The sequence below is a fragment of the Brassica oleracea genome, chromosome C3 (genome assembly GCF_000695525.1).
Source record: "Brassica oleracea var. oleracea cultivar TO1000 chromosome C3, BOL, whole genome shotgun sequence".
NCBI lineage: Eukaryota > Viridiplantae > Streptophyta > Magnoliopsida > Brassicales > Brassicaceae > Brassica > Brassica oleracea.
The window spans coordinates 9,446,374-9,459,950 of NC_027750.1; the positions used below are offsets into that span (position 1 = coordinate 9,446,374).

Genomic DNA, 13,577 nt, shown 5'->3' on the forward strand with positions numbered 1-13,577 from the left:
GGAAAATACCGACGACATTCCGACGAACTGGACAAGTTCGTCGGAATGTCATCGGTATTTTCCGACGAATTACCTACGACGTGTGTTTCTAAAAAATTTCAATCATAAAAATCTATAAATTTAGATGCCAAAACTATGAAAATAACACATAATAAGTGTTTAGTATAGTATTAGATCGCAACCGTTCAAATATAACAACTCATTAAAATATTTATGTATGCATATCATTGTTTTCATAACATCTCATCTTAACATTATATACTTATATAATCATATTCATATAAGCTTACACTACAAAAAAAGTTTGTGTAAAATCGTTCGACGAACCTGTCCGTCGGTATTGTTTTGTCGGAAAAAAAAAATTCGTCGGAATTTCGTCAGAACTTCCGACGACTTTCTGACGAATACCGAGAAACGTCATTCTGACGAACTTCCGACGATATTACGATGCGGACACACGAGACCAGAGTTAATCGGAAAAACTATGTACCGACGGAGAACGTTCCTCGGACAATTCCGACGTAGTGGATTCCTCGGTGTATTCCGACGAACTTTGGGCGTCGGAATATACCGACGGACAATGGTCGTCGGAATATACCGACGGACAAATATCCGTTGGAATGTACCGACGAACCAATTTTCGTCGGAATATACCGACGAACAAATATCCGTCGGTATATTCCGACGACCATTGTCCGTCGGTATATTCCGACGCCCAAAGTTCGTCGGAATACACCGAGGAATCCACTACGTCGGAATTGTCCGAGGAACGTTCTCCGTCGGTACATAGTTTTTCCGATTAACTCTGGTCTCGTGTGTCCGCATCGTAATATCGTCGGAAGTTCGTCAGAATGACGTTTCTCGGTATTCGTCAGAAAGTCGTCGGAAGTTCTGACGAAATTCCGACGAATTTTTTTTTTCCGACAAAACAATACCGACGGACAGGTTCGTCGGAAATTCGTCGGAACCGGTCTATTCCGACGAATTTCCGGCGATTTCGGCCATCAGAGTCCCCATGTTTTCTTGTAGGGTATATCAACAACTATTTTCCTACAAATTAATAATATAAGTAGGGTTCTACTTTCTAGTGGTGTTAGGTTAGGTGTACATGATAAAGCTAAGGGGATCTTCTGTAAATCAAAGAAAGAATGACCAAAAATATCAAAGAATCTTCAGTAGCTCAATAAAACGTTTACTTTAAAGTGAAGTTATTGAGATGTGAATAGGAAACATAAGAGAAAAAAACAGGCAACAAAATAAGAGAATAAGAAAACGAATAAATAAATCAAAACCTGGAAAGTGAGTGAAGTGAGAGGCTGGCTTCGACTAAGAGAGTACTTAGCATTAGGAAGAGATGCATGAATCAAACATGCCAACGATTCAAACATGTTGAGACTCAGTGAGTCACCAACCATCATTATCTTCTTCCCTCTCATTCTCCTCATAAAGTTCACCCCATCGAATCTGTAAATTCATTCGATTACTAATGTATTTGTTAATTTCTCACACGAAGATAAACTAGTGTCGTATAAACTTTGAAAATACATTTTGCTTAGGCAAATACAAGATATTATAGTTTTCAGTAATATCAATTTTCACTATACTTGGTCAAAACAATACAAAATTTTCACTATACACATATTTTGTAGCTACTACTAATTTCACATAAGAAACTTTTTGGGACATGATAGACTTATCTTATGCAACATGAGTTTTTTTTATGCTTTTCAAATGAATACATACTCTTTGCCTCTTAAACAAAACTTGTTAATTTGTCAATTGTGAAACACCAGTAAACGTTTGTTGTTACATATTGCAAAAGTATTTTATAAAACAAAACAAAAAGAAGTTTTATATTTTAAAAGCAAACACAAAAGCTAGCCTTTTAACACATGTGAAACTGCTGTACCTGGGAAGAGAACATGAGAAAGGTTGCCATCGGAAGTGTTGATAGTTAGTGTCTGGTCGACCCGTTTTCTGGCAATTGAATTCAGGGTTGATGAAGGGACAAGAAAAAGGACTATAGAGAGGATATGAAGAATCATAGACCCATTTGCCTCTAAACCAATTGCATGATCTCTCTTCTCCCAATAAGCTTGTGTTGTTTTGTCCCAAAAAATGTTGTTGAGATTGTGCTAATAGCTCAGGGAGTGAAGAGAGGAGTATGAGAAACAGAGAAGCTAAGATGGGTTGGAAGCAGAGTCCCATTCTCTTTTGCTGTCGCCAAGAAAGAATGAGCAACTTATTCTTCAAGCCTCAAGCTTTATATAGATTTTTTTTTTTTTTGAACAACATTCAAGCTTTATATAGATAAAATAAAAGTATTTATCTCTACAATTATTTTCTTATTTACATTTCTTGTTTAATTTTGTGTACATAAAAATATATATTTCAGTCGTAGACAATCATTAGGCTTAAGATATAATAAAGGTCGCTTGAAATTAAATCCAACCAATAGAAGCTGAACCAGACTTTTTGTAAAGCCGGTAGTCAACATATGACAAACAGAATTAAACCAAATCGCGTTTTCTCAGACGATAGTTTAACAAAAATTAAATTATAGTTAAAATAATAAATCTAAATAGAATAATAGTAAACACTAACGCCTGAAAAGTAATATATATTTAGCAAGTATAAAATAGTTTTTAGCAAAATTAAACAAGTATAAAATAGTCAAAAATAAGAAAAAAATTAAAATAATAAAAATAAGAACACCATAATTGATAAGAAACACGTAATAATTGTAATAAAAATAAGAACACCAACAATATAAAAACACTAATGCATAACAAATTACTCAAATAATTTAAAACTTTAGAGAGATGCTCTTATAATTTTAATTTTAATAATCTTAATTTTAATGAGAACTTTATTGAGAAAGGTTAACTAACAGAGACCCGTATCGGTTGTTGAAAAAAGTTTAGTTTTTCTAAAACAAAAAACAAGATTAGTTTAATATTGATTATTGAGGGATTCGTTATTTCACATCAATCATGTTCCGCATTTTCTTAAACGTTTTAAATCTATTTAACGGTATATATTTACCCTGCGCAGCCATTGGTGAACATGCATGTTGTTGAAAATGAAAAGACAAGGATGATGTATACATGTAGTTGCAATTTGCACATGTTATGATGGGTTTTAGGGTGCCCTGCTTTGCCAACTCGACCACCACTTACTCCAAAACTTAATCAACTTTTCATATTTATTTCTTTATAACTAAGCTTTGTTTATCTGGTGATTTACGTAATTCATTGGAACTAACTGTTTCAATTTTAAGCCTTTATTCAAAAAAAAAACTGTTTCAATTTTTGACTAGTTATACAAATTAAAGTAGAAATAAAGGAACAAACATGCCTATTTTTGTAAGCATCAATTCCATAATGACTCACCTAAACTAATTCAAAGTGTTAATGATTATACCTTCATTAGCAAGCTGTGATTAACACAAGAAACTCCCAAAAAAGCAATTATTCATTCATCAACAAGTTCAATAATTACTTCAACCGCCAAGTTATTAGTTTACATAAATATTAAAAAATATTGCTTCTGTTTCTTGCCAACCTATAAAAAACAAGAAACCCAAAATGTAAATAAATAATAAATTAGCACAACAAGTCTAGGCTGACGATACTTTTAGGAGATTGCCGGATTCTGAACTCTTACAAAATAATTTGAGAAAGTGACTATAGTTTCCTGTTTGAGGAGATATACGGCTGAGATTGTCCCAAACATTTTAGATTACAATTAAAATATTATCAAAATGAAATTTTAGGGAATGAAGTGGAGTGGTCCTTCTTATGGAACAAATTGGAAACGTAAAATAGACCAAACAAGCAAACAATTATTACACAACCACCATAGGAAAGAATTTCTCCCAAAAACATGTGTACTTGAAATCATACAAAGTTAAAAGCACCTTACATAGATGAGAGCCCTACTGATTATGTAACCAGGGGAAGCTTTTAGGCTCATGCTTCTTATGTTTGCTTACACATTCTTTATTTATAAAGAGAGTCCCTCCTACAAACATTTGTACTTGAAATCATACACAGAAAATAAAAATCTTATAAAGATAAGAGCCTTATTCATTATGTAACCAGAGGAAGCTTTTAAGTTGCTTCTTATGTTTTGCGTATGTACATTCTTTATTTACAAAGAGATGGTGCTTAATTACTTATATTATATGTGTAAACATTAACATTTTATAGAAGCTCCCATTCAGATTCTTCTGCTGATTGGTTTTCCTCAATCCGTTCCGGATTGTCACCACATTCTCTACCATTTACAACATCTTCAGCGTAGCATTGTTGCGCAAGTCGCTTGTATTCTTTTTCTCTGTTTTGCTTCATTCTTGAAAATATAGCGTCTCGGATCTTCTGTAGGACCAGTTTGTCATAAGGGTTTTAATTTCAGCATAGTGATAAATGCAAATAAGAAACAAAGAAAAGAGAGTGAAAGAGACGAAGAACCTTGTAAGGTTTGTGTTTGTCATTCTCCCTCCTGTCAGAAAAAACGCATTCGTCCCTATCCACAATGATACAGCTTTCTTCAACTGATCTTCCACTAAGCTGTCCTGGGACAGAACTCGAACTAGTTTGCATCGAATCCTCCTCTTTAGAGTTGAGTCTTGCTACTTCACCTCGATTAGAATCACTTGACTTTACAGTTCCAACATCATTTCTGAGACGAGTATTATGAACCGTTGATGGACTAGTCGAGTCTGCATCAAGACCACGCAATTTCATTTCACATCCACTCTTTTCCCCATCAGTTACCTCTTGTTCTTGCTTCACATCTCTGTTTTTCCCGCTGAAGCTTTCTCTTTTCTTCTTGAAGGAACAGACAGGAGCGTATTCATGTAACATAGAAACAGGTAATGGCTTTTCCGAAACTACGGAGTCATCTGGAAGCAGATCTTGAACCACATCGGAATAGAATTGCTTCATAGAGTTTCCAACAGTTTGAACTTGGCTCTCAACGTATTTAGCTGTGTCCTAAAAAAAACACATCAAGAAGCAAAGCAAAGAGTTAAAGAAAAGATATACAATTGCTTATACGATTATAGAGCACTTTACCTGGACAATAAGATCTTCAAGCTCTATGCACATTGCTTCAAACCTTTGGTAGACGTTTTCAACCCATGGTATACCTTTAAAATTCATTGTTCTCTCAATTCGAGAACGTTCTTGTTTGCGTTCTGTTCCAGGAAAGAGTTCCAACGAAAAGAAAATTCAGAGAGATAACAAGAAAAAAATATCTTACCACATCAAATCTTTAGTTAGAGAAACAGGTTTGAAAGACAACAGAAGCATGTATATGTAAGAATTATAAAAGATTCCTTTTGTCCATTATCTCAGATTCTCAGAAGAAGAGAACAAGGCTAATGAATGCAACTTCTAAGCAAAGCCTTCTCTGCATAGGTGTTTCCAGTAAAGGAACGATTACCCCCAAATCCTAGGAGCATTTTAGAAGCTTTGTTCCTTGTTAAACAAAAGATCTTTGTGGCTACAGAAACAAGCTATCTTTCTGTATCCACATGTTTCTATATTTCACTAATAAGTAAACAAAACCATGTCTTTAATCACCAGAAATAGAAAGTTCAAACTTGTCAATGATCATGTGGACATAGGCTCAAGAGAGACTACTACTTTATTTTTATTTTTTATCAGGAGCTTTCTTGTAAAACAGAAAAATCTTTGTGACTGTAGAAACAAGCTATCGCTCTGTATCCACATGTTTCCTTTATTGCTCTCTCTAAGAAGTAACAGAAAACATGTATTTAATCACCGGAAAATTGTAAAAGCCAGAAATAGAAAGTTCAACACCAAAGTTACCATGTGACAAAATCTCAAGAGGGACTACTTTTTTTTTATTCAGGAAACGTAAACTCAAGGTTATCTAGATCATAAAACTAACACAGCTCATTGCTTCATAACGATCATCAACTAGGTCTTCCATTAATTAGCAAAAGAACTGAACATGTATATGTACGGAAGAGTTAAGGTTGGAGCAAAAATAGAGAGAGAGAGAGAGAAGCATACCTTCGTGAACTTGGCAACCTAAAACGTGTTAAAAAGAGATATTCGCGACAAAGAAGAAACCACGTGAAGAAGGAGAAGAACACTAAAACCTGGAATCAATCAGAAACTGAAAACTAAACACAGAGAAGAATAATGTTTAGGATAGGATCTTAAGAGAGCGAGAGACGGATCATTAACCTCAAAGCTACGTAACTACAAGGGATCAAATCCAATTCTGTTTTCTCACTCGATTGAGAGATTTTGTCATATTATAATAAAGCAAGCAATGTCCAAAACTCGAAAACTTTTATCACAGGAACTCACGGTTTGGTTTTTTTTTTTGGGCCCAGAGACTGCGTTGACAATTAATTATTTTTACAAAAATTATAAGGGAAATAGTGAAACATCTGTTTTTTTTTTCTATCTCAGCACGTGGCACGCAGGTTGGGATTCCATTCCACGATTGGATTCCAATATGCAAATCATAAAAACCTTTCATAGTGACTTGTTGAGTTTTATTAGTTTTTTTTCTTGGATTGTAATAATTATATGTGAGGGATAACTATAAGATTATGCAAAAAATGATTTAGGTTTTGGACGTTAAGAGGACTTTTAGTTGTTTGAATTAATGTTTTCACATTTGGAATCCAACCAACTTTTTTTAACTTACACCAAAAAGTAAAACTAAATTTTTGGAAGTCCGTCCGTCCACCGGTGACAAGGTAACTCTGGTTAGTATACGCTAGAGTTAAATATTTAAATAGTAAGTTTCGAATCTGAGATATTTAGCACTTTTTTTTTCGAAATCGCCTTACCATTCGACCACATTCAATCCAACTAACTTTTTCATAAAGAATTTGTTTATATTTTAACTGGACTCAGATAAATTTATTTTTAATTGGCCGTAATTAAAACTTAAAAGTGTTTGAATCCTCCTGACTTAGTAGGAGACCTAGTAGTGTCAAGACCCGGTTGCTTACTTTTTTTTTTCATATTATGAAACAAAGGTTGTCATTTGTTTAATCGACTCTGTTTATTCCGGTTTAGGGGAGTTTTCTTTTCTGATCAACCCGGTTGAGGGAGTTTTTAGTTTCAGAAAACTAGAAAAGATATCTCTGATTTAGGGGTGAAAACTGGTTTAGAAACAAAATCGGTTTCGGTTTAAGTGAAATTCTGTTCTTTTTTTTTCCTGACAGGCGACAAGTATCAAATATCATAGATGATGGCACTAAATGATGATACACAAATTCGTTAGAGGGATTATAACCGGTTTTATTAATGGGCCGTCTTACACAGATCGTACTTCCTAGGGACTAATTAACAATTTAGTAAAACATAGTGAGAATACCTGGAATAGAGAATAAAAAACCGGGGGATCATTTTGCAATTATACTTTAAAATATTTTGGGTTCAGATTTCGTTTCAACGCATCCTAAAAACTTTATTTTTTTTTTATGAAAACGGCAGTCACAGCCTCGTAGGGTTATTGCTGTTCTTCCTCCTCCTATCGACTGCGGCGGCGACGAGGCCGAGAAAACCGACACGGCGGAGAAGCCATCTTTCAAAACCTTTACATTTCACTTTTGATTTTACCAAGTGTCGGTGATGGCCTCAATCTCGACATGGTTCAGATACATGGCACACAAGCTCGAATACTCCCTCACCCTCAGTCTCAAGGTTCCTCTCTCTCTCTCTCTCTCTCTCTCTCTCATTCTCTGCGTTTCACTTCCAATTTTTGTAATCTGGGAAATTGGTTTTAGAAACGAATTAACATTTCTTTAGCTCTGCATTCGGATTAATTGAATCAATATGTTCATTAATCAAAGACATAATCACATGATTTTTTTAATGAAAAAGGTAGAGACTTTTGGTTCTTGGATGCCTTTTATGTAACTATATTGATTTGGATCCAACTCACAGTTACCAAAGTTTACCTCTTTTGTCTGAAGCCGACAACTTTACAATCTCAAGACAGTATATGCTTCATATGTAGTTGATTAGTGTTTTTAACTCGTCAAGTTACATTTGCAGAGTCATAGGAGAGAAAAACTGAGTGACCGCGAACTCATTCAAATCATCTTCAAGAATCTATTCCATGGGAAGATAACCTACTTACACTCGGGCAAAGGACCAGAAATGTCCCCAACCATGGCAGCACACGAGAACACGCTTCTTGTCCGTAAGATACCAATTGCTAACACCAGGTATATGTTCATATACGAGAGCCTTAAACCTTTTCTTTTGTGTTCTATATCTGTTACACCTTAATCGTAGTGGCTCTTCATCTCATATCAACAGAACCTATAGTGTCACTTGTACAAAAGGTTTCTTATTTGTCTGTTTACATAATTTGACACTGAACTATGGATCATTGCACTCTTTACATTTTAGGTATCTGTTCGTTGGAGATGCTGTGGTCTTAAAGGACCCAAACGATTCAGATAAGTATCTGGTTAGAAGATTAGCAGCTGTAGAAGGATTCGAAATGGTATCAGGTGATGCAAAGGAGGAACCTTTTGTTCTCGATAAGGATCAGTGTTGGGTAGTTGCTGAAAACAAGGATATCAAACCTAAGGTACTTACATCACTTTCCTCTTCTCCAAAGCTAGCACCAAAGTACAGTCTATATTGACTTGATCACACTGTGTGTGGCCTTTGAACAGGAAGCATATGATAGTCGAACATTTGGTCCAGTTTCAACAGCAGACATTGTTGGAAGAGCTATATATTGTCTGAGAACAGCCGTGGATCATGGTCCCGTTCGAAACAGGTGACAACGAGACTTAAGTCTTTCTTGTCTCTTAACAAAGAGCTTTTCTGGTTTGTTTACTTACCCCTTAAAATGCTTTGAAAACAGTCACACTGCGATGGGACAAGATTCTCCAATCCTGGCAGTAGAATTGGACGTGGACGAGATGGCTAAAAACCACAAGGCACAATAAAGAGAGAGAGTGACACTTTCTTGTTTTTTTTTGTTGTGTCAAAGCTTACATTGCGTTATTTGTTTGAGATATGAGTTAACGAATAAACCATACAATGATGATGATGAATCAGAAAATTTCACGTTCCAGAACAATATGTTACTTGTGGCACATATGTGATATGTTGCGACTTGCTTGTTATCGAAGACAAGCTGTGCAGCTTCTTGGTATCGTTCTATGGAAAATAATATTAATCATCTGTTGTTTAATTATTGGGAATTAAAAAGATTTTTGCTTTTACACACAACGTAAAAGTTCAAGGCATTGAAATCTAAGTTGAATTGTTATGGAGAAGGCGATTCTTCACCCAATCGCCCAAACAATAATTCTAATCAAGTTGTGATCTCTTTTGATATTTTCTGTAACTATTTTTCTTTTCTTTTATGGACTACATATTTCTTTACGACAGATTGGAAAAATAGCTTTATTGTCGTAACCAATGCTTGAACAAATTATCATATTTGTTATGAAACAACGTCCTCTCAAGAAACCACTATAGATTCAAGATGATCTGAAGGAAAGAAGATTGATGTTGCCAGATGAACTTTTCAGTATTTGCATTTTGATACATTCAGTATTTGCATTTTGATACAGTATATTTGATATCAAAATACATTTCTGAAACCATGAATTACATCATAGAACAGCCGGCAAGTCAGGTCAAAAAAGAAAAACAGGCGGCAAGTCAAAATAGAAGATTTAGTTTTTTTTTTCATTGTAGATTTAGTCATATCCATATAATTATTGAAAATTGGTTTTCCAATTTTTTACGGTTAAATTAATATATTGGTTATATTGGACGATGAAATCCATATAATTATTGAAAATTGTTTTTTCTTTCAACTTTTTAACGGTTAAATCAGTATATTGATTATGTACTTAAATATAAATAAATATATATCCTTTATATACTAAACCACAAGTCACTTGACAAATCAAAATACGACATGTGACCAAACTTTTTAAAAAAAAACTAAACAATCATAAATAAAAAAGATAGTTACTGAATGAACTCCACGATGTCTATTTAAAAAAACTGTAACAATTTAAATCTTTAAATTTTCCTGATCACTAAGTACATGGAACAAACGATTCATCTTCTATATTTTATTTGACTAATTTTCTACTATGTTGGCTATATTTTGTTTCCCAATCGGCCTTTCTTCTCCTATTCTCAATCTTTTCATATCTTCATCACATTTTCAGAATTTTATCTTCTTCTCAAAGTAATATTACCTTATTCTTTTTGTATGATTCAGGTTGAAGTTATTTTACTATATTAGTCATAGGAAGATGAAAGGACAACGAGGCTCCACAAAAAGATTTTAAAATCAGATCATGTGAATACTAAAGTAAATATCTCATCACTTTCCTTTCAAATATCAATGGAAAGTTTCCATGTTGCTGAGTTTTTTCTTCTTATTAATTGGTTCGTCATGGATATATGGAAAAATAAAGGCTACCACTTGCTACTAAGAAACATGAAGATGTCATATCGGCAGTGCTAGGTGGAAGAAATTGAAGTAATATGTTGTCAACAGAGGTATTTTGCCTACTATAGTTGTAAATTGTTATAATTTTGCTATATATATATTATATCCTCAGTTTAATGACTATGCAAATATAAGTTAACATTCTTCATCATCTAATCTAATCATTTAATCATCATTCTTCGTACATTCTAAATCTAAAAAAAATATAGTTTTAATACATTCATAAAAGGTAATATTTTTTTTATAATCAAAAATATTCCCATGCATAGCATGGGCTCAATACTAGTATATATCTAAATTGTAATGAAACCATTTTGATATAACAAAGAGAAATGGTGTTCATAATGCCACAAAAAAATTGAAAATCACAAAAAAAATCAATAGATTTGATATTATATTAATAAAAACTTCTCAAATAGAAAATCTTGAAGATAACCAAAAAGAGAGTGACTTAAGAGAGTCATATAATTGGTTTCTATAGTCAGCTCAGAATCATTCCTAGCTGAATATACAACCGGTAGACCAGAAATCAGAGTCTATGTTGCGAGCCAAATCTTAATGTCCCCGCTTGGGTCACAAGCTCTTGCTACGAAGCTCGACACCCAAAGTACGTTTCTGTGCTCTATATAAACAAAGCCAACAACCGAAGAACCACCAATGTAGGAGGAAATAAAGTTTACTAGACCCTAGCCCGCGTGCCAGCGCGGATATGAATTTTCAATTTTTAATTATTTATTTTATTAACTGATGTATTTATAATATTCGTTCATATTATATTCATTAAGTAAATAATTTTTTTTTGCATCTTAAACTATCTATTTTTTTACTAATGTGTGATATCATATAAAAAATATAAAAAAAAGAGTATAGAGTTAATTAGATAATTTTAAAAACAAAATATTTTCTTTGATTTTTTTTATGTGTAATTTTTTTTTACCATTTCCTTAAAATTATATTAAATTTTACATATTTTAATTAGAAGTTTTTTAATATCTTTACCTTTTTATTTGAAATGCAACTCAATATTTTTTTAACAATTATAACAAAATATTTTAAAAATATTTTTAGAATTTGTTTGAAAAATATGAAAATTACATTTTAAATTAAAATTATCCTAAAATATGATAAGTTTTGATGTAAACGAAAACTCAAATTATGTCAAAAATAATGATATTCAATGATAATAACAATTTTAATTGATTATTTTTTAAAAAATACATTTACAAAAATATTGTTTGAAAGAAAATTCATTTATCTTTCAAATATAAAATGAAAATATTATAATTAAATAATAAAAAATATAAATAAAAACCATAAATTTAGCAAATGACAACTGAATTATATTATGCTAAAATTTTCTTTCTAACAATTTATCAAAAAACAAATGAGTTATGAGCAAATAATACCATATAATTTTTTTAAAACATAGCCATTCTTAAATATTTTTTGAATAAATAATTATTTTTAAATTTAATCAACTGAAAATAATATACGTACAATTGTGTGAGTCAAATTCTAGTTTTATTGATGCATGTTATATATTAGTGCTTCATGTTTTAGGTAACATTTTAATGATGAATGTTTTTAAAAATCTTCATTATTAAAATTATTCACGTAAGGATAACTCATGAGTTTTTCTGGTTGATTAAATGACATTATGTCCAAATTTATTTAAGGATATTTCATTAAGGTAACTGAAAAAGACAAACAATAAAATAAGAAGTTTAAATTCATTTAAGTATATTTCATTAATGTAACTGAAAAGACAAGTAATAAATTAGACAGTTTTATTCATTTTAGGATATTTCATAAATGCAATTGAAAAAGACAAGAAAAAAAGTGAGTTTAATTAATAAAGTAAGAACATTTTCAAATGGATACTAGAGCTATGAACTACTTTTTTATGTGGGCTAAATCCTCATTTTAAGGCCCATATTTAGAAAATAATATCTAATAGAGGCCCATGAGACTAAAAAGAGCTGTAAACATTAGGAAGAGATTTCAGAAAAGCAAATGCAAGAGGAAGAAGAAGAAGAAGAAGCTAAACCTCTCTCTTTCTCTGTTCATGGCGCTTTTATCAGGAACTTTGCAGCTTACTTCTAATTACATTCCTGGTATGTTCAGATACTTCTCTCTTTGTGGAAGTTGCGTTGTAAGTATATATTTGTTCTTCTTCGTCTTTCTCCGATGGTTTTGTTTCCTAAGTGGGTTTATGTTTATTTCACTGGACCTAGAATCTTTCTGGAGAAAAGTTCTGTTCTTGGAATTAAAATTTGAAAATTTGTTTCTGGATAAGCTTTTTCTTTTATGTCGACCACTTGTTCGATGAAATGACTGTGTGGTATTGCATTTGTTATCAAGTTCAGTTCAGAAGTAAAGAAGTATTGCGTTTCTTTATATGGTTCTCTGATGAATCAATGTGTTGATGATATATGCTAGAAGTTGGGATCCTTTGCAAATAATGCTTTGCTTTTAGTTCATTACATTTGTTTGCTTTGTTTATTGTTGTAAAAATAATGGATTATACTCTCCTTACTTTGTATATTGTTGGCTTTTGGTAAACACAGGTTATGGAGTTTCAGACAGCAGGAGCTTCTCTAACTCTGTTGTGTCTAGAAGAACACTTGCTGTATCACCTTTCTCTTCCTGTCTGGTTCACATCCAGAATGGACGATATGCCCCTAAGATGATTTCATTTGTGTGCCGAGCAAGTTCTTCTGGCCATAGGAGAAACAATCCTGATTTCTCAAGAAATAACAGGAATGGTTTCAGAGGTAATAGGAACAGGCGGAACGAAGATAGAGACGGTTTAGACGGTGGTGGTGGTCTTGAAGACTCGGAAATGCTGTCTTCCAAGAACGTTCCTGTGTTCTCTCTGTCCAGTTCCCCGAAGTTCCAGGCTACTTCATCACCTGGACCAAGAGAGAAAGAGATAGTGGATCTTTTCAGGAAAGTCCAAGCTCAGCTCCGAGCTCGAGCTGCTGCTAAGAAAGAAGATAAGAAGACTGAAGAAGCTTCTAAAGGGCAAGGAGGAAAAGAGACTGAGACTGTGGACTCTCTTCTTAAGTTACTGAGGAAGC

The 13,577-nt window shown here is 33.0% G+C and overlaps 4 protein-coding genes across 7 annotated transcripts in view; 2 read left to right on the forward strand and 2 right to left on the reverse strand.

The window, feature by feature from the left end:
* LOC106328205 (protein trichome birefringence-like 40) overlaps positions 1-2,266 on the reverse strand; it is an 8,823-nt gene extending 6,557 nt beyond the window's left edge. The window contains exons 1-2 of the mRNA XM_013766597.1: positions 1,910-2,266; positions 1,293-1,464 (exon numbers count right to left, since the gene is read on the reverse strand). Of these exons, the coding sequence (XP_013622051.1) occupies positions 1,293-1,464; positions 1,910-2,208 (471 nt within the window). The 5' untranslated portion in view covers positions 2,209-2,266. The remainder of the gene's footprint in view (positions 1-1,292; positions 1,465-1,909) is intronic.
* Positions 2,267-4,059: 1,793 nt separating this feature from the next.
* LOC106332460 lies at positions 4,060-6,333 on the reverse strand. Of its 4 annotated transcripts, XM_013770917.1 has the most exons (5): positions 6,222-6,333; positions 6,045-6,133; positions 5,079-5,200; positions 4,473-4,997; positions 4,060-4,379 (listed from the first exon to the last, which is right to left on the reverse strand). In XM_013770917.1, the coding sequence occupies exons 3-5, from the start codon at positions 5,163-5,165 to the stop codon at positions 4,206-4,208; spliced, it is 786 nt and encodes a 261-aa protein (XP_013626371.1). In that variant the 5' UTR covers positions 5,166-5,200; positions 6,045-6,133; positions 6,222-6,333; the 3' UTR covers positions 4,060-4,205. The 4 variants fall into 4 exon arrangements, with proteins under 4 accessions (XP_013626371.1, XP_013626372.1, XP_013626370.1 ...); XM_013770918.1 differs by lacking the exon at positions 6,222-6,333 and having other exon boundaries at positions 6,045-6,203; XM_013770916.1 differs by lacking the exons at positions 6,045-6,133; positions 6,222-6,333 and adding an exon at positions 5,449-6,011.
* Positions 6,334-7,448: 1,115 nt separating this feature from the next.
* Positions 7,449-9,174, forward strand: LOC106331789 (mitochondrial inner membrane protease subunit 1-like). Its single transcript, XM_013770202.1, has 5 exons — positions 7,449-7,700; positions 8,055-8,227; positions 8,415-8,598; positions 8,687-8,793; positions 8,881-9,174. Exons 1-5 carry the CDS (start codon positions 7,629-7,631, stop codon positions 8,963-8,965), a joined length of 621 nt encoding a protein of 206 aa, XP_013625656.1. The 5' UTR covers positions 7,449-7,628; the 3' UTR covers positions 8,966-9,174.
* Positions 9,175-12,484: 3,310 nt separating this feature from the next.
* The window catches only part of LOC106336214 (rho-N domain-containing protein 1, chloroplastic-like), a 19,973-nt gene continuing 18,880 nt past the window's right edge, over positions 12,485-13,577 (forward strand). The window contains exons 1-2 of the mRNA XM_013774976.1: positions 12,485-12,611; positions 13,065-13,577. Of these exons, the coding sequence (XP_013630430.1) occupies positions 12,563-12,611; positions 13,065-13,577 (562 nt within the window). The 5' untranslated portion in view covers positions 12,485-12,562. The remainder of the gene's footprint in view (positions 12,612-13,064) is intronic.

Bases quoted from the DNA above. Each gene is read 5' to 3' on its own strand.
- LOC106332460 (XM_013770916.1), bottom strand. The intron at 4,998-5,078 runs GTAAAGTGCTCT...TGTTTTTTTTAG, and splicing joins TTGAAGATCTTATTGTCCAG to GACACAGCTAAATACGTTGA. The intron at 4,380-4,472 runs GTTCTTCGTCTC...CTGGTCCTACAG, and splicing joins ACAAACACAAACCTTACAAG to AAGATCCGAGACGCTATATT.
- LOC106331789 (XM_013770202.1), top strand. From the start codon at position 7,629: ATGGCCTCAATCTCGACATGGTTCAGATACATGGCACACAAGCTCGAA. The intron at 7,701-8,054 runs GTTCCTCTCTCT...TTACATTTGCAG, and splicing joins CCCTCACCCTCAGTCTCAAG to AGTCATAGGAGAGAAAAACT. The intron at 8,599-8,686 runs GTACTTACATCA...GCCTTTGAACAG, and splicing joins ACAAGGATATCAAACCTAAG to GAAGCATATGATAGTCGAAC.